Source organism: Apiospora hydei (assembly GCF_038363865.1).
Source record: "Apiospora hydei strain CBS 114990 chromosome Unknown utg000006l_segment0_segment0, whole genome shotgun sequence".
NCBI classification, from domain to species: domain Eukaryota; kingdom Fungi; phylum Ascomycota; class Sordariomycetes; order Amphisphaeriales; family Apiosporaceae; genus Apiospora; species Apiospora hydei.
Genome location: NW_027117365.1, coordinates 1,569,281 through 1,595,995, shown reverse-complemented (window position 1 = coordinate 1,595,995; position 26,715 = coordinate 1,569,281). Strand labels below are relative to the sequence as shown.

At 53.8% G+C, this 26,715-nt stretch overlaps 8 protein-coding genes across 8 annotated transcripts; 3 read left to right on the top strand and 5 right to left on the bottom strand.

The window, feature by feature from the left end:
• Nucleotides 1–482: 482 nt before the first annotated feature.
• Nucleotides 483–3,878, top strand: PG997_007691 (uncharacterized protein; the record flags this gene model as incomplete). Its single annotated transcript, XM_066812006.1, is given in 7 exon segments — nt 483–627; nt 730–937; nt 951–1,756; nt 1,806–2,508; nt 2,555–2,620; nt 2,681–3,329; nt 3,444–3,878. The coding sequence occupies 7 exon segments, from the start codon at nt 483–485 to the stop codon at nt 3,876–3,878; spliced, it is 3,012 nt and encodes a 1,003-aa protein (XP_066667348.1).
• A 397-nt stretch (nt 3,879–4,275) lies between these two features.
• Nucleotides 4,276–5,241, bottom strand: PG997_007690 (Proteasome subunit alpha type-5; the record flags this gene model as incomplete). Its single annotated transcript, XM_066812005.1, has 3 exons — nt 4,276–4,449; nt 4,533–5,055; nt 5,174–5,241. 3 exons carry the CDS (start codon nt 5,239–5,241, stop codon nt 4,276–4,278), a joined length of 765 nt encoding a protein of 254 aa, XP_066667347.1.
• A 603-nt stretch (nt 5,242–5,844) lies between these two features.
• Nucleotides 5,845–8,727, top strand: PG997_007689 (Spindle pole body component alp4; the record flags this gene model as incomplete). The annotated part of the gene is made up of 3 exons (XM_066812004.1): nt 5,845–6,229; nt 6,293–8,247; nt 8,317–8,727. The coding sequence occupies 3 exons, from the start codon at nt 5,845–5,847 to the stop codon at nt 8,725–8,727; spliced, it is 2,751 nt and encodes a 916-aa protein (XP_066667346.1).
• Nucleotides 8,728–9,513: 786 nt separating this feature from the next.
• On the bottom strand, nt 9,514–11,398 carry PG997_007688 (major facilitator superfamily transporter; the record flags this gene model as incomplete). The annotated part of the gene is made up of 4 exons (XM_066812003.1): nt 9,514–9,998; nt 10,053–10,186; nt 10,240–11,222; nt 11,315–11,398. The coding sequence occupies 4 exons, from the start codon at nt 11,396–11,398 to the stop codon at nt 9,514–9,516; spliced, it is 1,686 nt and encodes a 561-aa protein (XP_066667345.1).
• Nucleotides 11,399–12,775: 1,377 nt separating this feature from the next.
• On the top strand, nt 12,776–14,349 carry PG997_007687 (Membrane protein TMS1; the record flags this gene model as incomplete). Its single annotated transcript, XM_066812002.1, has 3 exons — nt 12,776–12,826; nt 12,900–12,979; nt 13,044–14,349. 3 exons carry the CDS (start codon nt 12,776–12,778, stop codon nt 14,347–14,349), a joined length of 1,437 nt encoding a protein of 478 aa, XP_066667344.1.
• Nucleotides 14,350–14,757: 408 nt separating this feature from the next.
• PG997_007686 (GatB/YqeY domain-containing protein) lies at nt 14,758–15,387 on the bottom strand (the record flags this gene model as incomplete). Its single annotated transcript, XM_066812001.1, has 1 exon — nt 14,758–15,387. One exon carries the CDS (start codon nt 15,385–15,387, stop codon nt 14,758–14,760), a length of 630 nt encoding a protein of 209 aa, XP_066667343.1.
• Nucleotides 15,388–16,437: 1,050 nt separating this feature from the next.
• Nucleotides 16,438–17,953, bottom strand: PG997_007685 (S-adenosyl-L-methionine-dependent methyltransferase; the record flags this gene model as incomplete). The annotated part of the gene is made up of 6 exons (XM_066812000.1): nt 16,438–16,561; nt 16,859–16,945; nt 17,003–17,165; nt 17,228–17,409; nt 17,462–17,630; nt 17,788–17,953. Coding segments are annotated over 6 exons (891 nt in total), but the record flags the coding sequence as incomplete, so codon positions are not given.
• Nucleotides 17,954–23,774: 5,821 nt separating this feature from the next.
• PG997_007684 (Phosphatidylinositol 4-kinase lsb6) lies at nt 23,775–26,715 on the bottom strand (the record flags this gene model as incomplete). Its single annotated transcript, XM_066811999.1, has 4 exons — nt 23,775–24,684; nt 24,737–25,031; nt 25,100–26,285; nt 26,521–26,715. The coding sequence occupies 4 exons, from the start codon at nt 26,713–26,715 to the stop codon at nt 23,775–23,777; spliced, it is 2,586 nt and encodes an 861-aa protein (XP_066667341.1).

The window sequence follows — 26,715 nt, the reverse complement described above, 5'->3', positions numbered from 1 at the left end:
AGGTGTCCTATATACAAGCAAAGTGTGTGGCCATCCGTTCCTTGGTGGTCTGGTCTTCTCCAGGTGGCCTTCATGTCCAAGCCGCTGTTGTCTTCCAACCGCCCAGTAACCTGAGTACTCGCACGTACGACGGCGGGGATTATTGGGCCTTCTTGTCTTGCCTCACACCGTCTCATTGCCCTGTCTCGGCCACGCGCTGGGCAAATATTGACCATTGTGCTTGTCGAATCCAAGGTACCGTGCACCGGGCTGCGCTGGTGCAATCCAGGGTCGAGCCGACATCTGAAGGCGGTGGATGGTCTTCACCTCCGCCCAAATTTGTCCATCCGCAAAAAAATAGTCACAGCCCGCACGGGGGGCCAATGGTCCCGGTAGGCCATGTGGCAGGCTCGTGACTTGACGGCTAGGCGGCAAGACACCTAGAAATTCATCACCTGTTTGTTCCAGGCGCCCCATATACTCTCCCTCTCCGTCTCCCAAACATGGCATCCGCCGAAGTAGAGGCCCAGGCCAGTACGGCGGCGCGGCCTCGTTCCCGCGACTCCTCTCCCAGCCGAGAACAGGGTGACGAGGATTCAGGGCCGAAGAAGACTGCAGTGAGGAAACGAACAAAGACGGGCTGTCTCAGTATGTCCAATCGCGGTTGTTGTCCATTGCTACGTCATGTTCTCCGTGGGAGAGAGAAGACGAAAAGCATTCCGCCGCGCCTATTCTAATCAAGCACACTAGCATGTCGCAAGCGCCGAATCAAATGTGACGAGGGGAGGCCGACCTGCAACAACTGTATCAAATCCAAGAGGCAGTGCGAAGGCTATAATCAGCGTGTCATATTCAAAGAACCCCTCGGGGCATTTGCTGCCCAGTTTGGCCCTCTGGTCTATGCCCAGCCTTCGCCCCAGGCACTCGTCCGCGAGCAGCAACTTTCGGCGGCCCAGAAGTCCAATGCTCAGTCGCTCCAAATTATCGCCCCGAAGCCGCCGCCCTTGGGGTACCACCCTGGCGTCCTCTCCCCCCTTCGACCCTGTCTACAATGCACAACTGAACCCCATGCCCTTGCAGTCGACGCCTCTGGGCTATGATCCAAACTTGTGCGGTCTTCAGCATCCTCCTCCAACCACTGCACAGTATCCGTACCTGTCGCCCGAGTCCGACCAAGGTTTCCCTCAGAACCAATGGAGGCAAGGGCCACTTGCGGACCAACAAGTGCCACAAGTTGCATCGCAGCTAGACTTTTCCTCATTATCGCCTACCGAATATGGACCTCATGCCCAGTCCAGTGTTTCGCCAACCGTGCCGCAATATGCCAATGCTCCTCTGGATGGTAGTATACCGGTGCAGCTGGAGCGCGAAGCGTCACATGATGCCGTTATCCCAGCCGTTGGAAGCCAGGTCTCTCCTATACCTGACGACGATGCATTAATGGGTGATTCGGACGATGAAGGTCCTATAGACAGACACGATTCGGCCATGAGGCTCAACCAATTAGGGATGGTAGCTGCTCAGAGAGCCAGTGGTAGATTTGATATCCTTGGAACGCAACCCAGGACGTTCTCTGGCTACGCTGATGCTGGCGTGCTCGTGTCGTATGAGCCAGATCCGGCGCACTCCCCTCTCAACGACCAGAAGATAGCTGCGGTCTTCTGGCACTTCGTCAACGTGACCGGACCAAGCATCTCAATATATGAGCGCCATTCGTTCGACGCCACGCTGGCTAGACAGGGACAAAACGTGCAGGCACGCCAGCACATATGGGCTTGTAAGCTAGCGACCATAACTGGAGCATACGTAGACTGACCTCTTTACAGACAAATTTCCTCTTATGGCCTTCAGCCACCCTGCTCTCCTCCAAGCCATGCTTGCTTTGGCCAGCCTCCAGATTGCAAAACTACAGCAGGTCCCACAAACTGCGTCCTTGAAGCATTACCATCTTTCTCTCCGGCGCGTAGCACGCAACATCGGACGCCCGGGGAGGCGTAATCAGCCTTCGAATCTAGCAGCGACATTGCTCTTGGCCTACTACGAGGTCTGGAACTCTGACCACGAAAAATGGAGTAAACATCTCCTTGGCGCGCGGTGGATTATTAGAGATATTCCCTTCCGACAAATGACAAGGTCTGTAATGATAATGCAGCGGAGGAGGCGGCAGCAGGCGGCAGCCCAACAGAGCCAACAAGAAAGGTCAGCGAATATGGGCTACAGTGAACCAGTAGGTACATTCGGAACCTACGACGGTCCATCCAATCAATCGCTAGAAGACGAAGAAGAAGTCGACCCTATGTATCGGGACTGGGACCAGCTCGATGCCCAACTGCTCACAGAGCTTACCGGTAGGCACACCACGTTTGATGAGCTTGGGATGAGCCCCGAAACACCACCGTTTTGCAGACCTGCATATCGAAATACCGTGACTGAGAAAGATGTGGACGAATACGAGAAACTGAGCGACCTATACTGGTGGTACTGTAAAATGGATATTTATCAACATATCCTTGGCGGCACAAAGCTATTGTAAGGAACAATCTGAATCGTACGTCGGATCGTACTGATATCAAAGTAGCATGGAGTACGACCACTGGCTGCAATGCCCCCCAAGAGCACCGATAGGCCGCTCGGATGCAATGTAAGTCACGAGGCACTCATCGCAAATCAGCAAGGACTCGTGGCTGACTTGATCATCAAGCTATGGCACCTATGATCACCTGATGCTACTTCTTGGTCGCCTAGCAAGCTTTACCTCTGGTGATCTATCCCGGAAACGTAGGGTGTTCAGTTTGAGAGGCACCTTTGGCGGCAGCGGGGCACCGCCGGGGACCTTTCCCGGCATGGTGCCCTCTTCCGGCCGGGTACCAATGCCAATGGGTTTTAGTCCACAGAGCGATGCAGCCTCGCCAAAGTCAGATGTCCTGGAGGATTCCGATCTCGATGAGCTGACCATTGCAGCGCATCACGAGTGGGCTTCTATCAAGCATGCCTTTGAGGTTATCCAAGAGAAATTCGGCCCCGAATTTGCACAGGTTCCACCAGGCGCAATGCCCCCGGTCCCAACCCCTTTTGGCCTTGCCGCGCAGTATAGTACATATGGTGTGGCCGGAATATGGCTAAACTACTATATGGGGCTGATCTCACTGCATAGGGCCCATCCTGAGATGCCGCCCGTGGCCATGATGGCGGCGGGCATGAGTGCACATCAAACGATGGGCTATGCCATAGAGGTTGGCAGAATTGTTGCTGGACTTGATGAATCCACTGAGAACAAGCCAGCTGTCAGTACCGTGGTGGGAGCTGCTTTCATTGAGAGCGCATTCCCCATGTTTGTAGCTGCTGTCCAGGTGAGCAAAACCCCCCTTTTATCATTTCCGTTTCGTGCGAGGAGACTAGTCTGTTCACCTCCCGCCAAAGAGTGAAAGTGATTGGTGTTGACAAAATCGGCTCCCCCCTCTTAGCTCCAGTCGGAAGACCAGCGGCACTGGGTCGTCCGGCGAATGCACGACATCGCACGGCTGACGGGATGGCAGTCGGCTCGGCAGATTGCGTCCGGCGCCGAATCGGCCTGGATCAAGGCGGCCCAGATGGGCCAGGGCCCTCCCTATAACCCCCCTGCCGACCTTGACCGGTCGGACCCCAGCGTCGGCGCACCTTCCGTCTGGGGCCAGCCCCGCAGCATCAAAAACCGGATCCAGGAAGTCAGCGCCGACGAGAGCAACAAGCTGGTCCTGGCCAAGAGCGAGCGGGCGTTCTATGCCCTCGGCCTACTGGGTGTGCAAGATGAGCTCGAGAAACTGGATCTCGTCGACTCGGAAGACAAGGGGAAGCAGCCGATGGGAAAATCGTCACCTCCAGGCTTGGGTTATGCCGGGGAAGGGGCTGGGGATAGATAGTCTTTGGCTTCAGGCACATGGAGTCCTGTCTTGTAGATCACATAGTCGTTACCTGGATATTGATTGCGATGCAGGGAGTTTGCGTAGAGGGGGTTGATAAAAGCGGATGCCGTTTGGAATGCGGCAAAAGGCGTGTTATGACATCTCTCCCGGACTGGGCCAGAACGGGGTGTTTTGATAGCTCATTGGTCAGTACACTATTGATACATAATCATGGTGAAGCTGGCATATCTTCCTGCATTGCTGCAGCGCCTGGCGCCATTGATTCAGCAACCTGGAGTGCCCATCATCTTCTAGATTTAGTCTTCTTGGTGACAACCGATCTATCTGGCACGACATCTGATAGGCAGAAGACATCATAGCGGATTTTGTGAGTTCTAAAGGACCGAGACGCCCTTTAGTTGGCGGGCAGCCGTCCGACGACCTCAGCCATCTCCTCGTCGGTGTATATTCTGAAACCACGCTCCTTTGTCACGCTTGCAAGTTGCACGTTCTTGGCATCCAGCTTCTCCTCCATCACCTGCTTCAATGTCTTCAGAACTAATGTCTCGGCATCGGCGATCGTGAGAGACTGTCGTAGAATGTTAGAATTGCATATACCGACCGTATGGCTGTGAAAGCCCGTCGACCTCTCAACAAGCGTAGTCTTCTTACCTTGTGGTATTCGTTCTGCAGCTCGGCCTGCGCACCCTCGCTTCCGGATCCGATGGCCTTGGCGTCGTAGCGGTAGAATGTGCCGCTGGGCTCGGCGTGGTAGAGCTGGGGCCGTCCTCGTCGTAGCCGGCAATGAGCAGGGCGACGCCAAAGGGGGGACATGATGCTCTCCTCGCCGTCGGCGCTCTCGCCGAAGCGCAGGGCCAGGTCGCAGATGGCCTGGGTGCAGCTCTCGACGCGCAGGGGCTCGTTGTAGTTGAAGGCGTGGCTCTGCGACTCGACGCGGGCGTGCTCGACCATGCTGCGGGCGTCGGCCTGGAGGCCCGACATGGCGCAGCCAATGTGCCGGTCAATCTCGACAATCTTCTCGACCGATGACGTCTCCAGAAGCGTCGACGTCACCCGCTTCTCCACGCCCAGCACCACGCCCTCGGACGTCGCGACGCCGATGGCGGTGCTGCCCAGCTTGATGGCCTCGAGCGAGTATTCGACCTGGAAGAGGCGGCCTTCGGGGGAGAAGGTGCTAAACAGAGGCGGGCGGGGTTAGCAATCTTGGTGTGAAGGTGGGTGGGTGCGTGCTGCTATCTACGTACTTGATACCCCGATCTGTTGGTTGGTGATGATGGGTTAGCTTTGGTTACGACCCCTCCACGTGCACCCGGAGGCGATCAGAAAAGAACTTGCCGTATTCAGATCTTGCCATAAACATCTTGACGGGTTGTGGGTATGTTGGCGTCGGGTACGTGGGAAGATGTGGTGCTGCTGTTTTGTTTGTTTGCGCGGGCGATGATGGTGTTGACGTTGGGAAGGCTGGTGAATGGACGGGGAGCTGCTTCTGGAGCTCTGAGGTCAAGTCAAGGCTACTACTCTACTGACGAAGCTCCAGCTCAGCAGCACTGCAGGTCGTTGACCACCCACCCGCAGTTACCTAAGGTAGGTACTTTAGGTACTTACTCTAGGTATCCTAGTACGTGGTCGCTTAGCGCGCAGGGCAATCACTGGCGCTAAGCACAGAGCCTCCCCGAAGTAACAGCGGACCTCCAGTGCCCAACCCGAAGCAAAGCTGGGAACCTGACCCTCAGAGTGGGATGTACCTTGACTGATTGATCGAGGAAACGCGACGCGCTTTCTGGCCCGATGCAGCTTAATTGGCTGCCCAGCTCAACTAACTCTGTCGTCAATCAGCAAGAAAGTCAACAACCGCCCGCCGCTACCCATACTCTCTGTCTTGCCGCTGACTGATGCTTCTGGCACAACGCCCCGGGGTTGCAATTCCATAGCCTCTGGTCCCCAATGTCGCCGAAACACCATCATGTCATCCAGAGTCTCCAATTATGCGGACCGGCGCAGTAATGGCAACAGCAACGACAATGCGAACCCGACTTCGTCAAGACCCCGCATGGCATCGGGAAACCATAGCTTCAAGGCCGAGCACCGTGAATCGCGAAGCGGCTCCTTCACCAGCACCGCCCATAAGCGGTCAGCGTCCGGCAACCCTCGGCCGGCCAGCAGAAGCGCAGAGGAACGCAGGACGGAGCGTGCGACAATCACCACGAGGGAAAAGCTCATGTCGCGAGCCAAGAGCCCCGAGAGAAGATCCAGAGACTACGGCCCGTCTGAGAGATGGAAGACCAAGGAGCCGTCCAGGCATCGCGCAACCGAGTCGAAGAGAGAGGTACCTCTTGAGGCTCCTCCGAGTAGGTCCATCCAGGTCTTCAATTCTTAGCGGTTCTGTAGTTCTAATACAAGTTCGTGTTCAGAAATATGGGAGCCTGTCGCCTCTTTATCCAAGCCCTCGACTGCGCCATTGGCGCGCCGTATAACGGTACCCCCGTTGGCGTCAGATATGCCCATGGCCCTGCAACCGCAAGCTCTACATCAGCTCTCGCTAGAGGCGCAGGAAGCCGTCATCATCGAGGACCTGTTATTCGTGTTTATGGGATATGAGGGTCAATACATCCGCTTCTCCTATGCCTATAACCCGAGCGAGGAGCGAGATCAGTTGACCGGGCCGACATATAAAATATCATCCGGTCTGGACCCGAGCTTGGAAGACCTCACGCAGTCCATGCTGAAGATGGCGACGCATTACACGGCTCTGGGGCACTTTGTTGATGTCCAGAGTCGCGAAGAGTTTGGTGCGGTGAACCATGCACTATGCGCGGCTATTAGGAAGTACCTGCATGAATACCTGATCATGGTTGCTCAATTAGAGACTCAGTTCCTCACAAACGACTCTTTCACGTTGCACGTTTTGAATATACACACCCTTCCCACCTCCCAGATCATGGCCCAGCTTTACTTCCTGGCACGCGAGTTTCTGAAGAAGAACGGCATGCTTGATGACGAGAGTGAGGAAGAGTCCGACCCCGAGGATATCGACCAGATCCTCGAGAACCTGAAAAAGGGGGGCGATATCATTCCCGGGAATGTGACTGGGAGGAAAGTGTGCAAGGGCGGCGTGGTGCTCGCCATGATCACCAAAAGGCTCGAGACTATGTCGGGCGACCCAGCAGCTCGGTCATTGCTGACGTCTCTGCTGCGCGATGCGAGTCGACCATATATGGCTATGCTCAACGAGTGGTTACACCATGGTGGCATCAACGACCCTCACGGTGAATTCCTGATTAAGGAGCAGAAGAGCATTACTCGAGAGGAACTGGATAAGGATTACACCGACGACTACTGGGAGCGTCGATACACGCTGCAGCGCGAACAGGATATCCCGCTGCAGCTGGTAGGGCTAAGGGATAAGGTGCTCCTTGCCGGCAAGTACTTGAACGTTGTCCGAGAGTGCGGAGGAGTCGACATTAGCAAGGTCGCTCAAGACGTCCCGGTGACTTTCGATGATTCCCGGTTTCTGGAGAACGTCAACAACGCATATGCTTACGCCAACGAGTCCCTCATGAAGTTACTCCTAACGACGCATGCACTCCCTGCGCGGTTACGCTCGCTAAAACACTACTTTTTCCTCGACCCATCAGACTATTTCACCTACTTCCTTGAACTCGGATCGTCCGAGTTGCGAAAACCGGTTAAATCTGTCAACACCGTCAAGCTGCAGTCGCTCCTGGATATCGTCCTGCGGCAGCCCGGAACGATCGTGTCTTTAGATCCTTTCAAAGAGGATGTCTATGTGGATATGAACGAAATCAGCCTCATCAAGATGTTGCAACGCGTCGTCAACATCACCGGTATGGAGCAAGGCGAGGTGTTGCAGCCTACTAGTGCAGCGTCCCTGGAAGCAGAAAAGAACGCAAACGGCTTCACTTCTCTTGAACTAAATTATAGCGTCCCATTTCCTGTCTCTCTGGTTATCAGCAGAAAGACGATATGGCGCTACCAGGCTCTCTTCCGGTATCTTTTGTCCTTGCGCCATCTCGAATCACAGCTGTGCACGACGTGGCAGACGCACAACAACGCCATTGTGTGGTGCCACAGGTCGTCGGCTCGCCGGATAGAAATCTGGAAGCGGCGGGTATGGACATTGCGTGCCCGTATGATCGTTTTCGTACAGCAGCTTTTGTACTTTTGTACGCTGGAGGTGATTGAGCCGAACTGGCAAGCGTTGATGTCCAGGCTCAAAATGAAGGACGGCAGCCTCGAGGGGACAGGGAAACCCGATCGCACAGTGGATGAGCTGATGCAGGATCATGTGGACTTTTTAGATACCTGCTTGAAAGGTTGCATGCTTACCAACAGCAGGCTAATCAGAGTGAGTACCCCAGCTCTTCCATTCCACGCGAATATGTGTGTGCTGACTTTCATCCCTAACTGCGTCTAGATCCACTCCAAGCTCATGCAGACCTGCACCCTGTTTGCTGCATACTCCAACTGGCTATCCAGGGAGCTTGAAAAAGCCGATCCGGACCTCGTCGGCAACATCAAGCCGCCCAACATGAGCGACGAGCAATGGCGGCGTTTCCAGGCGCTGAAGCCGCAAAAGTCGCACAACGATAGCATGGCCTCTAACAAATCGATGCTGGACGAGGAGGCTCGGGTTAGCAACCTCTTCGAGATCCTCAAGAAGTACGAGACCAACTTCAGCAGGCATCTGCAGATCCTGCTCGATGCTCTCAACCATTACGCCGCCACGGAGACGGTGGTGCTGCTCAGTCTTTGCGCCCGACTTGCCACGGCAAACCAGGGCACAGAGTACTCCGGACTGAGACATGATGAGGATATAGCCGGTTGAGTAAATCAAGTACTATAGGTATGGTCAAGTAGCGAGAGAGGGAGTACTTGACGTTTGGGGTGGTGCTAAGAGGTAGAGGGGAGGGAGACGGGGCTCTTGTCCGATGTTTGGGAGAAAAGATACCACATTCAATTCGAACGTTTGTTCTACTTGCCCAAAACCCAGTGACTATAGCATGTTGCTACACGGTGGGTGTACTTGACAGATGATCGCATAGTCCAAGCACCAATCCCATTACCTCAAACGGGCACAAAATACACAAAAACTGCGTCCACGTTATTCGCATTGCTAGCTTTCCCTATAGCTCATATATCCGGTCATTCCCATCCCATCCAGGGATTGGAACCCCTTGATAGCGGCAGCGCTGCCCCGACTATATAATGCCGTACGGATCGGGAAATTATTTGATGTTATTGTTACACTGTTCATTCCATTAGATATAGTACCTATGCAACTGGATGTAATGCCTAATAGGATAGATGGGGGGCTCTCGACCATTTGCAGAAATAATTCTATCAAAAGCAGCGTTTTCGCTGATATTGGGAAAGAATGGCAAAGCGCCGCAAAAATCATAACTATAGTGATTCAAGTCGATTATTTCCAACGACAAACTAGGCGAAGATTCTCCAGCAGGCTCGTCACATGTTAAAGGACTCTCCATAGAGCCGAATTAGTGCTATTATAAGTATACCTATATTTTATGTTGAAACCCGCTCGCTGTGCCTGTCTAAATCTACCAAAACATCTATCAAGAACTTACAATCGCTAAACCTTCTATGACTAACTCTAGTCCTCGCCACGCGCCAGCTTGACGTTCTCCTTTTGTCGCTCCCGTCGCTGATGCCAAATCACCCACAGGGTAACCACAATACCCACTGCGCAGGAGCACAGTGTCACCATGTAGGCCGTCCAGTAGCAATTGATGCCGTCTTCGCAAGTCCTGCTTCCATTGGGCTCCACGACCGAGTGCGCATCAAACACGGCGCCGTAAAACAGGTTGAAGATATTACTACTGACGACCGGCGACAGCGTCATGTAGCCCCAGTTCTGGCTCAGGCCGTGGATGCCAAAGGACTCGGCCACAATGGAGGGGAACACCCCAAAGAGGAAGCCGTATCCCAGACCGCTGAAGCCCGAAACAAGGCCAAGCATATGGGGATTCACAATCTTCAAGGCACAGATCTGTGCCACCGCAAAGATGCCGCTGGCTACAACGAGGCACCATACGCGGCTCGCTTGGAGCAGTTTGACCAGCAAATCCGAGCCCATTCCTACAACATATCAGAACGATCCACATCGGTTAAGAACCGGAAATATGCACTTACCGCTCAATAATCTTCCCGCAAAGCTGCCGATAGAAAGGATAGAAACATGCATCTGCTGACGTAGCACGAGCGTCTTGTCGTCGATAGAGTCATCGTAGTGTTTCCACAATGCTGTCACATCGTTTCCGATGTTGCTGTGGCTGGTTAGCGCTCGTTGGGCACAGGGGCATTCCCGGGTGGCACTTACTTGATGGTCATGAGACCAATGCCAGACAGAATGGCCATGATAATCCACAATTGCCAGAACTCCACGTTCTTCAGTAAATCCCAGCCGCGAATATCTACACGATGAGAACGATCCAAATCAATACTGCTCTGCACAAATACTTCACCAGGTAGCGACGACGACGTGGTCGACCGAGACATAAGAGAAGACGTCTCATCTAGTTCCCCAACCTCATCTCGACCCCCTTTGGCTGGGGTGGTCTTCGCCTCGAGATCAACCGCTGGGTTGCTTGGGAGTTCATGGTCCGGAGCCGGGTCGTCGTCGTCGTTTGAGATAGCATTTTCATGTATTGTTGAATTATTAGATGACGTACCAGGTTCAGCAGGTTGGCCGTGATGGAAAGCAGAGCGCCGTGTCTTCGATTCGTGGGACATGGTTCGGTGTAGAATTTGCGAGTCGGACTGACCTTCCTCGCCCGACGCCACAGATTGATAATGCGGCGTGTGCGGGTACACTCTCAAGAAGAAGAAGCCGACGAAGGTCATGGCGAAAGTTCCATAGGCCAGAAGCATCAGGAAGCGGCTCGGGTCTCCGGGGAACCAGACGGAGCCCACCAAAGCGAAGAAGAATGCCGACAGGCCAAAGGCAGCGAGCGGAAACGCGGTAGCCGTGCCTCGGTGGTGAGGCCAGTTCAGCGCCGAAGTCTTGACAGACGCATTGAATGCCATGCAGCCTCCAAGACCCGTCAGGTAGGAGAAGAAGCACATAAAAGGCACGGATCCATGACCTTCGCTGTATGCCACATGTAGAGGGTAGTATCCGATGCCGAGTAGGATGGAGCCCAGAACAACTGCCGGTCGCGGTCCTTTGCTATCGATGAGCATTCCGATGGGCACTCCCATGGAGTACATGCCGAGGTTTCCAGCCAGGCCTATTACATTGCTTTCGGTCGCGGATAGGCGCAGACGGTCTGCGAATTGAGGTGCCCATGCTGAGTAAACGTACTGTTGCCGAGTTGGTGCGGTTAGCAAAGATGTATGCAATTCGTTGCGTTTGGTTTTCTGGTTCCTGATCCCAGGCCAGGCTTGAAGCTCACATTTGTCCCACAGGCGAGGGAGATGATTGTCGCAGACACACTGGACACGATACGTGCCTGGCGGAGGTCCTTATCCAACGTCATGTTGTTGATGAAAGTTCGCAGCGATATCGGGCTTCCTGCTCTATCAGGGGATGGTGGTGGGCGCGGGAGATGGGATGTGGCCAGAGCTGTTGTGAGCAAGACCCGCGATCAATAGCGACATTGAGAAAGAAGAACGGTGAAAAAGAGTGTGCTGGGGGAGAAGACAGATGGGAAGGGGTAGGTAGAGGGACGGGCCTACATAAGGCAGATAGCAAAAAGAGCGTTGGTGAACAGCAAGTGCTGATGTGTCGGCTGGCTATCGTGGAACCCCCAAAGGACCAAGAAGTATGTACGTATACTTGCCTTATCGGAGGCTATCCCCCCCATAGTTCCAGCGCTTGGTGGCATCCCGCGGCATCGGGAGTGCACCGGGTGGGTGGGCAGCGGGTTTCATGCAGCTGTATGTACATCACAACTTCCATGTACCGGTGGCTTGATACTGCATGTGTCTTAGTTCCATTGCGGGAGCCGGCTGGAAATGGAGGGTCTGTACTCCGTATGTAGAGTCTATATAAGTTGACCTATCTATAATCTATCCCCTTGATCGCGAAAGCGCCAGATTCCCGACCATTACATGCGCATCATGGATCAGTTAGTCCCATGGGATAAGGTTTGCGAACGTTTATTTCACTGACTATATGGCCTGATGGGATGAACGAATGAACGGGCCTATCCATCATCCACAGAAAGAACAGCAGCACGGCGCTTCGCCATCAAGGGGATTGCTACATCCAGTCATTTGGTCTCGTTATTAGTGCTGCCTATCGTTGGCCATGCTCAGGCCGGAAAATGAAATTGTGCCAATTGTCTCGGCGGCCAGGAGCGGTGACCAAAACATTGGCAGTTGGTAAGTATTAGCAAATGGTTCCAATCTAAGCTTGATGAGTGGCGGGCAAAACAGGCAGACACTGGCACCAAAAGACAGTTTTAAGATGGCTCGTACGTACTACCTGAACCCGCTGTTGACGTTATGTAACAAGGGATCGTCAGGACTAATACAATTCAATGTTGTGAGGACTGCCCAACATATATATGGACATCTTTTGGAATACCTCAACATCCAACCATGCATACAGCCTCTCAAGGCTCAGATACCAGGAATGTGAATAAGATGTCTGCATGTGCCACCTGCAGCGATTCATAAACATCTCGCACATGCGACTCGTGACTGGCGCCCCACCTTTGGCAGCCGGTGTAGGTGACGACGTAATCCGTTGGTAGTGCACGGTCGGGGCCTGCCGCATAATTCAGTCGTGCGACAAGCGCTTCTCAGATTGACTTGTTGCCATCCATCCAACAATAACAACCATCGTCGGCAAACATCCATTTCATCAACAAACACCTTCATTTGGATACGATAGGACCGAAAACGGCGCGATGGGTGCTCTCCTGTCCCTTCCACTGCTGGCCGTACCCAGCATGGGCACGGTAGGTCTTCCCTTGACTCCCGCGCATCCGCTCCTCTTCTCGTTCTCTCTCTAACGCCGTCTTTGCGATATAGCTCGTGTCCTTCGCGGCCAGTTGCTGCGGTGCTGCTACATGCTCCATGGTGTGCAGCGCATGTGGCAAGTGTGGCAACAGGTAAGACGCTCCTTGGCTTCTCCCGTGGTAGATTTCGCGACGAAGCTAACCAACGATTCAACAGCGTTGCCACCCGTATTGCCTATGCCCTTATGCTTCTGGTAAACTCGACGGTAGCATGGGTTATGCTCACCCCCTGGGCCGTCGAAAAACTACAAAATCTCATGCTTGATTATGTCAAGATCAACTGCCCGAACGGAGAATGCTATGGACGGCTGGCTGTCCAACGGATCAACTTCGCCCTTGGCCTCTTCCACCTCATTTTCGCCGGCCTTCTATTCGGCGTCAACAATACCAAGAACCCGAGGGCTGCCTTGCAGAATGGCTTCTGGGGCCCCAAGGTCATTGCCTGGGTGGCTTTCATCGTCCTCTCGTTCCTCATTCCCGACGAATTCTATGTTTTCTGGGGCACCTATATCGGCTTCATCGGTGCTATGCTGTTTTTGATCCTCGGATTGGTTCTTTTGGTTGATCTGGCCCATACATGGGCCGAATATTGCCTCGAGCAGATCGAAAATACGGATTCAAAGGTCTGGAGGATTGTTCTGATTGGGTCAACTTTGAGCATGTACCTGGGGTCTTTGGCCATGACGATCGTTCAGTACATCTTCTTTGCGTCCAGTGGATGTTCCATGAACCAGGCTGCCATCACCATCAACCTGATCATGTGGCTCGGCATCTCCTTCGTCTCGGTCCATCCTGCGATTCAGGAGCACAACCCGAAGGCTGGGCTGGCACAGGCTGCTATGGTCGCCATCTACTGCACATACCTCACCATGTCCGCCGTTTCCATGGAGCCTGACGACAAGCAATGCAACCCCTTGATTCGTGCCCAGGGCGCTCGGGCAAGCTCGGTAGTTATCGGTGCAATCGTTACCATGCTGACTGTAGCTTACACTACTACCCGCGCAGCTACCCAAAGCCTGGGGCTGGGGAACAACCGCGGTGGCATCAGACTGCCCGATGATGACGAGCATGGCCTCGTCACACAACAGCCCGGTCGGCAGGATATGAGACGAGAGGTGTTGCGGCGAGCTGTGGAGGAAGGAAGTTTGCCTGCTGATGCTCTGCTGTCAGACGACGAGGACGATGAGTCAAGTGGAAAGTCATCGAACGACGACGAGCGCGCAAGCACACAGTACAACTACTCTGTCTTCCACGTCATTTTCTTCCTGGCAACCTGCTGGGTTGCGACTTTGCTCACTTCGACCTGGGGCGACGAGGAGGTGCAGTCAGGAGACTTTGCGCCTGTTGGACGAACGTACTGGGCCAGCTGGGTCAAGATCGTGTGTGCTTGGATCTGCTATGCTTTGTATACCTGGACTTTGGTAGCCCCTATTGTCCTACCTGAACGCTTCGAGCTCTCCTAGGCTTGAAGCCGGTATTATCATTTTAAGGTGTGGTGGAGTTATTGGGGCATTAGTCAGTTTTGGGAGAATGGGGGAGAGCTTTGTACAAACCTCCTAGATATCACTTAGTCGTTCCTAAGATTGTGGCATTCAAACTCGTTTTTCTTCAGTTTCATGGTCCGGATTGAAGGCAGGGTCATCTCACCATGTGGTGTCTATGACGTGTATATATACAAGAGCAGCACTGCCAATGCTTTGATTGAGAGGAGATTCAGGTTGCTTGCCGAACCCTTTTGAGTGCTGTCGCGCCAGTCTTGACACAAATATACAGAGCGGAACGCACACCCCCATGTGTACATATCTTCATTTAATATACAATATGGCACGCCCACTTTTTAGGCGTAAGATCTGCCGATTTCATTTATCCCACTACTTCCTTGACAATCTTCGCCAACTCGGACTTCTCCACGTCCTTGCCCTCCAGGGGCCACCGGGGGACAACAGCTTCTTCATGACGTTGCCCATCTGCGCCTTGCCTCCGGTTGCCTCGCCGCCCTCGCTTGTCATGGCCGTGACAACGCCCGCGACAATGGTCCGCAGCTCGTCGGCACCGACCTCCTGCACGCCGCTGCCGGCGGCGTACTCGTCGAGGATGTCGATCTGGGCCTGCTCCTTCTCGACGAGGTCGGCGCGACCGGCCTCCTGAAACTCGGCGGCAGCGTCGCGCGACGCCCGCGCCGTCTTGCGCAGGAGTGCCACGAGCTGCGCGTCCGTGACGATCGGGCTAGCCGTCTTGGAGGCGTTCAGCGTGGCCGCCAGGATCGACCGCAGCACCCCCAGCCGCGCGGCGTCCTTGGCCCGCATGGCCGTCTTGAGGTCCGTCTTCAGCTTCTGCAGCAGCGGCGGCGGCGGCGGGTCGGAGGAGTACTGGCGGCGGCACAGCGGGGTGGTGTTGGGGATGCTGAGGAGTGACCGGGCGGCGGGCCAGGTGGTGGCATTGGTGAACCGGGCGGCCCGCACCAGGCCCAGGGGTAGCCGTTTGGGTGCTTGGAAAGCCATGGTGTGTTTAGGATTCGGGAACGGTCGGGTGTTTCCTGGTTTGTGTACGGCGTGGTGTGTAAAGAACGAACCGGAGGAGTTTATCGTGCTTGAGCTGCAATAAAAATTTGGGGCTTCTGGCAATTGGCTTCTGAACACGGGCCATTGTCCACCCCTGTCGTCGCCGAGCAGCTCCACCAAACAAGCGTGGGTGGCACACTGTCACCCCCATTGATCCCTAGGTACATAAAGTTGGGGGCGCTGCGTAGGGCTTAGTGACAACCTCCAATACAGGCTACTAATACCTAGATCTCGTCGGCATCGTCGATCGAAGGCATCCTTTTCATGCTGCCCTACCTACAACAGCCACGTGCAAAGGATATCTGCTTCTATGCCCCGAAGCTCAGCTGTAGTTGATCGTTTTCATTGGGTTACCCTTGGATAGGCACCGGTACCTGGGATGTAGAGTATCTCTTTAGGCAAAGTGGTACATAGAAGTGATCATATCCACTTTCTGTGCCGTCATCACATGCCGGCAGCGAGGAGACACCACGAGACACCACCCCCTAATGTTGGAAGTTGCGACCACCACCATTCAGCAAGGTAAAGGAGGTAGTTGCCTCAGTAGGTAGGTACGTAGTAGTGTGACTTCCACTTGATCCTTTTACTTAGCAGCCTTCCTTAGCAACCTTCTTCATACTGTTCCTCGCCTGTCAACATCATTCGTTCCTTGTAACCTGGAAATCTCAACTCAACTTCGTAAGCGCTGGGCCACGTTTGTTGGTTCTGATGCTCGTAATCACCATCAACCTTACATTATCGACAACACCCAAGTTGTCTTAAAACACTTTTATTATGGAGGACAGCCACGAGTACTCGTTCTACCCCATTTGAATACACACAACATCCTACAGGTTGTAATACACCGGGCCAAATACTTCGGTACTTGGGAAAGCTTCCTCGAGACTGTGTGCGAAGCTGCATCATACTCTGCCAAGCTTCTCCCTTCGACAACGGTTTCTCGATGACCAATTCGACGCTTTCGCGGCGAAGAGGCCGGCTCAGCCACATTCAGCGATGTGCCCGCTTGCCACTTCGTCCCTTTCGGTGACGGCTGGAAGAACTCTTGCTAGAGCTGTGCCTGTGCGAGCTAGACATAGCTGGACCTGAGCGCTTCATACCGGCAACAACGTATCTGTCAGATTATGTCAGTTCTGGACGCAAATGAATATGTCCCTGGCGAGACGGTAACATGGTTCGGCGAGTAGGCTCTTACGCTTTGAAGTACGGCTTCATGAAGAGACCAGTCAGCAAGATCGTCTTATACTTCCACGCAGTCTATTGGGCACATCTTACCTTTAACCCCAGACTGGCGGCTTCTTGTCGTGCCTGCCCTACAAGGAGGTGAAAATCTTCAATCGTCATACTTTGAGAATCAGTTTTCTATTTTGGCGGAGTCAGGGTGAGATCGAATCCTTTCAGCGAGACTTACTCTTGTATGGCCGTACAAGGATACAAAGCAAGAGAGGATAGAAGCCTGCTAACATTCTCCTGGTTGGCAACACCGATGCCAAAGTCCCTTTCGTCTGTTGTTGTCTCATCAGCGAAGTCCCGGGATCGACATACAGATTCTTACCGTGCGACCAGCCACACATTGGAAGGGTTACCTCTCTCATTTCCATCCTGGTAAAGCCGGCTTCCCCTCATCCAGTGCTCTAGCTTGAGACCCGCACGGGGGTCTTTCCCTGCTTGCTCCATTGCGCTTAGATAATGCCTGGACCAATGGCTCAGAGCATGGTCTATGTGCGAATAAGTGTTAGTCTCCCTTCCATGGACTGGCTTCCCTGTGTAATAAACTGACTGTCACTTAAGTGGCCACCATCGGACTGGGCGTTGAAGTATATCTCCACCATTTGGACCCAGCCTCCGGGAACAAGCACTCGATACAGATCACGGAGATACGACGGCCATCTTTCGGTATTGATTCCGCCAGCAAGCAACCTGCTGTGTACGAGATCGAAGGTGTTGTCGCGGTATGCCAGACTGCTCATGGTTAGTGTTTATATTCCTGTGACGGAATGCCTGGGCAACTCACCCTTCGTTAAGGTCTGCCTGTTCCAGATGCAGATTTACCGGATAGTAACCGTACATTGGCATCATCTCCGTGCTAACATCGACACCGTACACCTTAAAACCAGTCCAAATCAGATACCGGATTTGGAAACGATACTTTTCGGTTCGGATGCGAACGTCGCCACCACTCACTAGAGTTGGGGCGAGTCAAACGGACTGGAGACACACAACCCAGTGACAGTAGAGGACCTCCGCGGACGGAAGTGGAGTCGACAACCAAACGTGAGACAAATATCGACTTGGGCTCCCCCACGGAAGTTTAATATGACGATTAAAAGGGGTATTTACGTACCTGGCACTGAGGCTCTCTCCGCGCAACTTCCACGGCCCAGTTTGCAGTTCCTGTTCCGCAGTCAAGCACTCTTCTTAGGGGGGTTATCTCTGGGAAGATAAGCCTATCGTCGAATACCAGAGAAAACATATCGTGGGTCATCTGGAGTCGTTCCACTTCGACCTACAGTCATCTCGTGTCAGCAATTCGTCGTCCTATCCAAACAGTCGAATTCCTACCTCGTCTATAGGAGCCAGATACGCATTGCTTGATAGAGATAGTTGATGGTACTCTCTACCATTGTACACGATCCGTACGAAATGCTCCTCGGGGAGGATAGGAAGGGTGCTTTCTTCTTCCCTTGATCAAAGTCAACTCCCTTCGCGGGTTGAGAGTTGGGGGTCTCGTCACTCACTCGTCCCACTCCGCCATATTATCAGCGCTGAGTCAAATAACTAACACTTCCCTGGTCAGGGTTCCGCCCCTGATGTACGGTGACGACAAACGATAGTTCCTATTGAGGAACTTCTTTCCCAGTACTGGACTAGGGGTATTGGAGCGCCGGCGTTTTCTTTTGTGTTGAAGATGTAAGCAAGCCTGGTCGTGACTACTACGGAGCCAGAAAACAGCAAATATTTACCAAGCCAATGTTTTGTTGGTCTTCGGGGAGGGTGTTTATGAAAATGGCCGACCGCTGTCCTATGCGTGTGCCCAATGAACGGGCTTCTCATTTATAAGCCTGGTTGACAACAAACTCTTGCCTCCTGCACCTGCTCGCGCTTCCCTTTACGTCAATGCTATTTGTTCGATAGAGGCGCAAATAAGGTGGCATTGGATGTTGCAACATGGACGTGCAAGGTCTACGGCCCCCAGGTATAGCATTTTTTCTTACAGGGTTGGGATAAACTCCGAGTCTTCGATATGGTCTTTGCCGGAGACGACGGTCGAGCATCAGCATGTTCTCATATGCGGCCAAGTGGATCGATGCAGGCCAGAGGCGGAACGTGCTGGGTTTCTCATAGCCCCGATCAGGAAGGCAATTTCAGCAACGAATACACAGAGAGAAAGGTCTGTTACATCAATAAGGGTAAATGAGCTAAAGAGTGAGAAGAGACAGCTACGTGGAGCTGTATATGGGTGTTCGCCCTCCCGCAGCTTCCACACCCAGTCTCAGCCTGACCGGTGGTCCTTCTGCCGTCCCTCTCTCCAGCACCAAGCTCCACTATCTATCTTATTACGAACCCGCGTTGCATGGCGGCCGTGGTCTGTCTCGAGAGGACGGACCAACCAGGCGTGCTTCTAAGCTGAGGGGAAGGGGCCGTGAATGGCCTGTGGCGTCACGCTGCAGTGCTGTGCTCCATACTAAGGGAAAGTGAGAAATGACCGGGCTGGTCGCTTCTTTTGCTTGGCGTGGTTGACTTGCAGGGCCGAATATATACATGACAGAGCACATACTTGATCCAGTAAGGGGGCCACCCAAAACCCAAATATCTGGGTCTCCCGTTCTGGTACACGTTGTACGGTTCCGGCAGGATGGAAAGTGTCAAGCCACGGCCCAGGACGCTGGAACCTGGGGACTATGCTTAAATGCCAAAGTCTCCCAATACCTACATGTTTTGGCACCCACCCTTTCACGAGCCGGATGCTCGCTGCCCCCTAGATGGCCACAACAACAGCTTTCATATGCCGAGGAAACGACAGCATTGGCACGAAAGTATCCCCGATACGTCCCTTGGTCGAAGCAGCCGGCTAGACTGATTCGTAGCCTCGGCAAATGCGGGCCATCATGCTCCCCAAAGGCATCCCAGTGGGCCGACTCCGGACAGGGTGAAATGGCAAAGCGCCGCAGAATATAGTCATGGCCGATCATGTATCTGCAGCACACATTGGAAAGGTTTGTTGGGTCGATATGATTTGCATACGCGCAACCGGCCTCGGCGACCTACTCTGAAAGGGATTTTTTCCTCCGAGATCTTCGCTGTGGTTGCCACTGTGTACATGGCCCGACCTTGCTATGCAGAAGAAAGAAAAAACTGGAGGCAGATGGATGTATCCAGGTATGCCGTTGTGTGCACGCTATCCACTGGCAGATTCAGATTAATCAGTCGGGAGCGAGACAGTCAGCTACACTAGCTCCATTGGCATCTCCCAGGAGACTGGACCATGGGATTGATCTTCATCGACAGCCGGCCTCCCCGTCCGCCAGCGGTGAAGTTGATGGTGTATAGGAAAGGCCTCGACACAGCTGCCAGACAGTGTTAGGCCACAAAGGGTTAGCCGGGATGAAGGATGAGGAGGGGCGCCAGCGACTGCGCGCTGGAACCGACGGAATCGGTGGATCTAACATATCCACAACATACTGTAAGTTGTAATAATACTATATGCAGCCCCAGACAGTCTTACATGGCACAAGAAGTAAGAAGCAGAAGCAAGAAGAAGGGCAGCATGGACCTACACATACACACTGACTCATATCTGTCTTATCTCCAGGTTGCACGCAGCCAAGCGTCCCGTAAAATCTTCCCGCCTGGGAATGCCAATGGCTGCGACCGCCGCAGGCAGGCTACTGTTCAGTGACTTACTGCATACCAGGTAACCTACATTACATATGACTGTGTCCAATGAAAAGATGAGCATATATACACACACAGGCACCAGATCGATACGTACGTACTGGGCCAAACGTGGACATCGTATAGGCACTTCGTAACGGAGGTTGCATACATGGTTAGCCTGGGTGCTCGAGCGAGGGCGAGGGGGGGAAACAACAACAGAGAACAGGGAAGAGAGAGAGATGGTCGACAGAGGGACACGGAAGGCAAGTAGCAAACGAGAGCGAGAAGGGCAGAAGAGGGGCCGACTAACATCCTAAGAAGGGGCAGGCCGCATAACAGGCCGCGATATATAACAAATGGTGGAATCCTCACTGCCCTGTATTATTATATATACTGGGTATACAGGACACCCTTGCCGAGAGTGCGTGTTTTCTATGGAGGGGATAGGCACACGCAGCACCCTCATGCCACATAGCATAACATATTGCAATGCACCAGACACCGATACCGCCAAGACAGGATATGGCACACAACCAGCAAGAGAGGACGATGACGATGAAAGAACAAATCATATTTCCGCCCTTCTGGAAACTCGGCTGGCGCTGCTTGCTGGCTCTGTGTCTCTCTCTGCTGGAGATATCCCGACAGCTTACCTCAGGTCTTATGCATTAGCGCCGGCTGCGTGCCATTCAATCGGGACGGCGTTTTCAGCCGTACGACGCGGCCAAACAGAACCCGAGATCGCCCGTCTCAGCACAAAGTGTCGCCTTCTTCTTCTTCAGATGCTGCATGTCTCCTCCCTTGCGGAGAGGGCGAGGAGGGCCACAAACACTCAAACAGTCATCATCCTCGTCCTCCCTCTGTCGATCGTCTATTCTTGGCCTGCAGGGGAGACGGGGATGCAAGCGAAGGAGACGTCGACTATTGGTGACCTTGGCAAGACTGACCACCAATCTGACGGGCCCAGGCAGTTTGTTTGCTACCGACGATGACTACAGGCTTCTTTCCCAAACCCATCACAAATCGTCTCACATCAGAGGCAGCCGATGATGATCTGCTAACCTGACTCCTTCGAAAACTGGAGACAAGAAGGGAGCGAGAAAGATGACGAAGAAGAAGAAAAATACAGTGCATGAACCGTATACGCATTTGGGTACTTCTGGCGACGCTACGACTACGCCAGCTGCCTTTGGTTTCCATGAGCCTTATTTGGCCCCTGGTTATTTTCGTTGTCTCCGCGATGACCCCCAAGCTACCTGTTGCAGCTACCAGTCTGAGCACACCCTAACCTGCTGAGAATTCCTAATGCAGCCGCGCTCAATCATGCACTACATACTGCAGTCCACGTTGCACGACCACTACACTGCACCATGCTGCCCCCTCGTGTCCGCGGCAAAGGACTGCTCGGGTCTGTTAAAAATGGCTCAAGGAGGCTAGTCTAGGGGGCTGGTCGGATCTACAAACCGTTCCCTCGGGGAACGAAAAACACCGCCCGCAAGCCTCGCCGAGCCGACCTGGTCGACGAGCTAGTTGCTGCAATGGGAGTTCTTGCATGGCTATCTCGCTGAAGGAAAGACCTGTCCAAAAGACCACCATGGTGTCATGCCAACACATATGCACGCACACCACACATGCAGCCAGGGCCCCAAGCCTGGCCGCGGTCCAGAGCCGGAGAACAGATCCCGCTCGACGCCCAGTTCTTGCGACTGATAATCTTAGTCATCTGCCAGCCGTCCAGCCTTCTTTCCTTTTTGCCGACACTGTATAGGTGTAATCGTGACACATGCTCGACGGTTGCGCGGGAAAGAACCACTACCGCGAGACGGGCCAAAGCCGTGCGTGCTTCTTGGCCAGATCTTCTCGCCCCCTCAATCTTCCTGGCTGCTGGCATGCTATTCCTCTTCTTCCTTCCCCGGTTTGGCCAAACAAGCAGACTGGAAAAGAAGTGAGCAGTCACGTAACATTCGACCGGACGTTACAACAGAGTCACAGCAACCAATGATAACGAGGAGGGAGAGCTACAGCATCGAAGATAGCTGGCAGATGGGCAGATGATTGGGGAAGAAGAAACCAAAATAAAGCAAACGGCATGTGAGAGAGAGCGCGAATCGTGACACAACCCCCCCCTCCTCCTTGGCCGGCTGGCGAGTTTCGGTGAGAGACGGGCGTTCGATTCGACCATACGTCGGGCCTTGCTCCTTGGGGTCTCTTGGGGGTCGGGTCCTCCACCTACCTGGCTACCTAACCCACCGGCCATCGCTTTCCACTTATGGCGTCGGGGAATAATTGGGGGCCGGCGGAGGCAGGCGGTCATGCGCTGCTTTGACCCCGTGGGATGGATTATAATAATATATATACTTACATTTGTATGCACGCGTTAGTTGCTTGATGCGGCCCCCCCCTATTACGCAAGGATGGCGTTACTGCGCGAGAATGAGAACTCCATGCCCTGCTTTCAACCCAACCCGTTTCGCGATACTCTACATCTAGGGAATAAACCTGTCTCCCCCACGAGTCAGCCATGTATCTATCCGTTTACCCCCCATTATAGCCCAAGTTCTGATCAGGACTGAAGAACTAAAGGTTGTGGGACTCGGCCTACTAGGACGCCAATACCAAGAGTACTTACTTACCCTGGTCTATATACCTGTATGTGTTTAGTAGAGGTCTATAGCTGGCTACTATTGTGGGAATATGGCGAAACCCCCATATGGGCACCTCTTCTTGGCGAGTAAAGGTAGTAACCACGATTCGATTCCTTGAATGGGATTGGACTGATATTCTCCGGGTAGGTAAGGTGGTTGGGTCTACACATCCCAGCTGGGGTGGTGTTATGAGGGTCCCAAACATATCGATCGTTGGCCAGCCAGTTTTCGCCCTCCACCCCTTTGATTATGGCTTCCTGCGACAAAGCGTCTGCATATATGCCGGTTCGGGTTCTTCCCGAATGCAAAAAATGCGGCACAGTTAGAGAGAGAGGCAGAACACTCCGCCCTCGCGCCTCCGCGTCATGGCAACAATGGCTTCCTATCCCAGAAGGCGGACGCTGCCCCGGATGTTACTTGCCGTATTGGCTTTCCCACTTCGTTCACCTACATTATTATCACGGGTTTCTTTTCTTGGCTCTCCAAGGAGACTATTTGGGCACAAGATGCTAGTTCTACCGTCAAAGATCCGAATCCACGGCTCTGGGTAGGCAGTTCCCGTGTCTTTAGGTAGTAATAATATATGTATGCAACCTCGCCTTCTAGTCCCATGCATACCGTACGCCTATGCCTATGCCTATGTCTATATCTGCACATCCATCCCTCCCCGCGCCCTCCCAAACACCTACCCCCTTGCCTATAATCTAGGTCCTTATTCTGATTTGCTCCCATCATCACATGATCATCATTATGGTGTGCTTACACTGGTAACTCTTTTCCCATCCAGTGCCAGCTACTAGTCTTCTAGCACCACGTGAACACGGGGTTGCGAGCTTTGACTGTCTCGAGCCGCTCCACGATGACCTTCCGCCGGTTACCCTCGGCCCCCTCTGCCGCGGCAAAGCCCAGGTCGCCCTCCAGGTCGCCGTCCTCGTCGTCCAGACCCCCGTGGCTGCCGTACATCTGCGTCGCGATGGAATTGCTGTTCCGCCGCCCCGCCGCCGTGGCGAAGCTAAAGCGGCGCTCCCGGCGTGGTGAGTACATGTGACCCTGGGTACGGCTCGGGCCGTGGTAACTCGTGCGCGAGGGGGTCATTCGGGAGAACTTGGGACGGGAGGCATTAGATGCTCCGTTCAGCTCGTCAAAGGGATCTGACGCGTTGCCGTTGGGCGGCGAAGTCTCCTCGATGGCGAGTTCTGGCTCCGGAGACAAAGCCCGAGGCGTCGAGAGCTCGAACCGGCCTGGGTTGGGCAGCGGGCTGGCAAACCCCAGCAGGTCGTCTGTTTGGTCAGGGGCGGCGGCCGAGGAATTGGCCGCTCCAATGTCTATCTCCTCCTCGATGGCATTCCTCAGCTCCGGTTCGGCTTTGCGACGCATATCTGTGCTTGCAGCACGCATCGGCACTGCTATGGGGACGTCGACTAGATCGTCCCAGACGCACACCTTGACACGACGCGTGAGTTCCAATGGCCCATGATCAGCTGTTTTCAGAGTCTCGACTACGTTCCAGGCTTGCCCTTTCATGACAGCCATTTGCCGCGAAAACATCTTTTCTTGAAAGTCAGGATCGAGTTGAAACACCTTGCGCAGCGCTAGTTGAGTCTCGCTCCACCACGCCGTGGAAGTTAGCAGCGGTAGAAAGTGATCTTTTGTTTTCTGAGAGAAAGGTCGGCCAATGAGGTCTACTGGTAGAAAGAGCCAGCCAAACGGGAAACTGTATCAATGTAAGCGAAAGAAGCGTCAAGCATGATCTTGTAGTAACCCACCTTCGCCAAGCGTCTGGATGCTTCCAGGGCCAAGACAGCGAATTATCTATGGCCCCTATAGAAATCTGGGGATCCTGGTAATTCCGTGGACTCCTAGCCTGCATCGGTTTCTGGGTGTGGTAAGCGTCCAATCCAGGACCTCGAGACTTATTCCGGTCAGCCAAGTTGACAGGCCGCGGCGCTGGCTCGTCGTTTTCTTCGTCAATCTCCAGGTTTAGTTGCGGTGGTTCGGATGCAATGGAAACTGCCTGTGTTTCCCAGTCGACTTTAACCATCCAATTGTCAAGACCTCTATCTGTATTCCGCATGATGTAATCCAATATCACGAGTTTCTCGAGCTCCTCTCGAAATGCTTGTTTTAACCCCTCGGTCCATTGGAAATTGTCAGGGCCTGGGGAAGTGGCTGCGGTCTAAACTCATCATCGTCGCTCTCGTCATCTGCTGCACGTCTGCTCGAAGGCCGGCAGCTATCAGCCCATCTCCTCTGCTTGTTGCGGTGCGTGTCATTCGCTCGGAGGCCTGACCAATATTGATCAGGCCAAGGATGCTGCTTTAGGAACACATTGGCGTCCTTGAAGCCCTTGAGAAACACCTGGAAACTCCCTGGCTTGGCTGGAAAGGGCTTCTTCTTCCGGTAGAAGTTCCTCCGATCCCAGTAAGGATAGTGGAACGACTTGGAGGAGAGCCAGACCACATCGGTATAAGGGACCATGTGGGTTCGTAGTTGGCAGTCAAGTGTGTATGCGGCCGCCTCGCTAACATACGAAAGATTCGGAATGAGACAGGCTCGGCCAAAACAGCACGGGAACAAGTTTCGATGTATCCACTTGTTCCATTTCGGATTGCCAGCCGCATACGGCTCCTCGTCCTTGGGCTTGAATACTCCGACAATCTTCCCCTCCGTGTTACGGGCGAAGTAACTTCCAGAGCTTCCTTGGGTGATCATGCTCGGATGCATACCCTGGTCTATCGCCGTCCGAACGCTCTCTACAATGCTCTCAAACTCCTCCTCAGACATGGCAGGCTTATAGGGGTTAGCAGCCAGGGAGCTCGCAGTGAAGGGTCTTATACCATCCGGAGGGTGGAAGACACTGTAATGAATTTCCAAAGACTCCTCCTCTTCCCCTTTGCCTTTGCCTTTCGTCCTTTTAAATTTGGCAGCGATTTCTTCTGCCCATCTCTCCAGCCTAGCATTTATGGCCTTGAGGTCGACGCCAGAGTTGCTCCTAGTTCTTTGGGGTCGGTGTCTCTGTTTCGACAACGTCTTCGGGGAGGCCATGCCAGAGTGCGGGCGCGGCTGGGAAATCGGCGCGAACCTCGGCGCCGATTGGGGCTGGAGCGAAGCAAAGCTCTGGCCCAAGGGATCCTCCTCGGAATCATCGCTCAAGTCTTCGGCCTGTGCCAGGCGCTCGTAGCCTGTGGTAGCGGGTCGGTGTCGCGGCATGTTGGGCAGTAATGGGTTTGACTGCGCAAGTGGCGCGCGGTTTTCTGTCGATGGTCGTTCGATGGGGGAAGATGGATGGTGGATGTCGGCTGGTTGTCCCTCAGGCTAGGTAGGCCATGTAGCCAAATGCCTGGTTTGACGAGCTCCCTAACTTGGACTAGGCAGCAACTAACGCAAAAACCCCCGAGTAAAGAGAACACACCCCCGATTAAAAACGAGGTACTGAATAGAGAGAAAGAAAGGTCAATAATAGTACAAACAGAGCGAAGAAGAGTTGGCGATGCCTAAGCGCAGCAAGATCCAGGTTGAATTGGTTCGAGGCTTGCTTCACGTCACTCACTCCCGCGGCAGTTGTCGAAGAGAAAGAGTTGCGTTGCGTTGCGTTGCAGGCGAGACGGGCGCTAAGCCCTCCAGAGACTAGCTCCAGGCTGTGCCTCCAGATCCACCTGGGCAGTTCGTAGGCGGCCCCTCGGAAGCTGCAGCGTCCGTCATCCGTGAGGTGGGGGTGGGCCTTCGACTTGACATCGGGAATCAT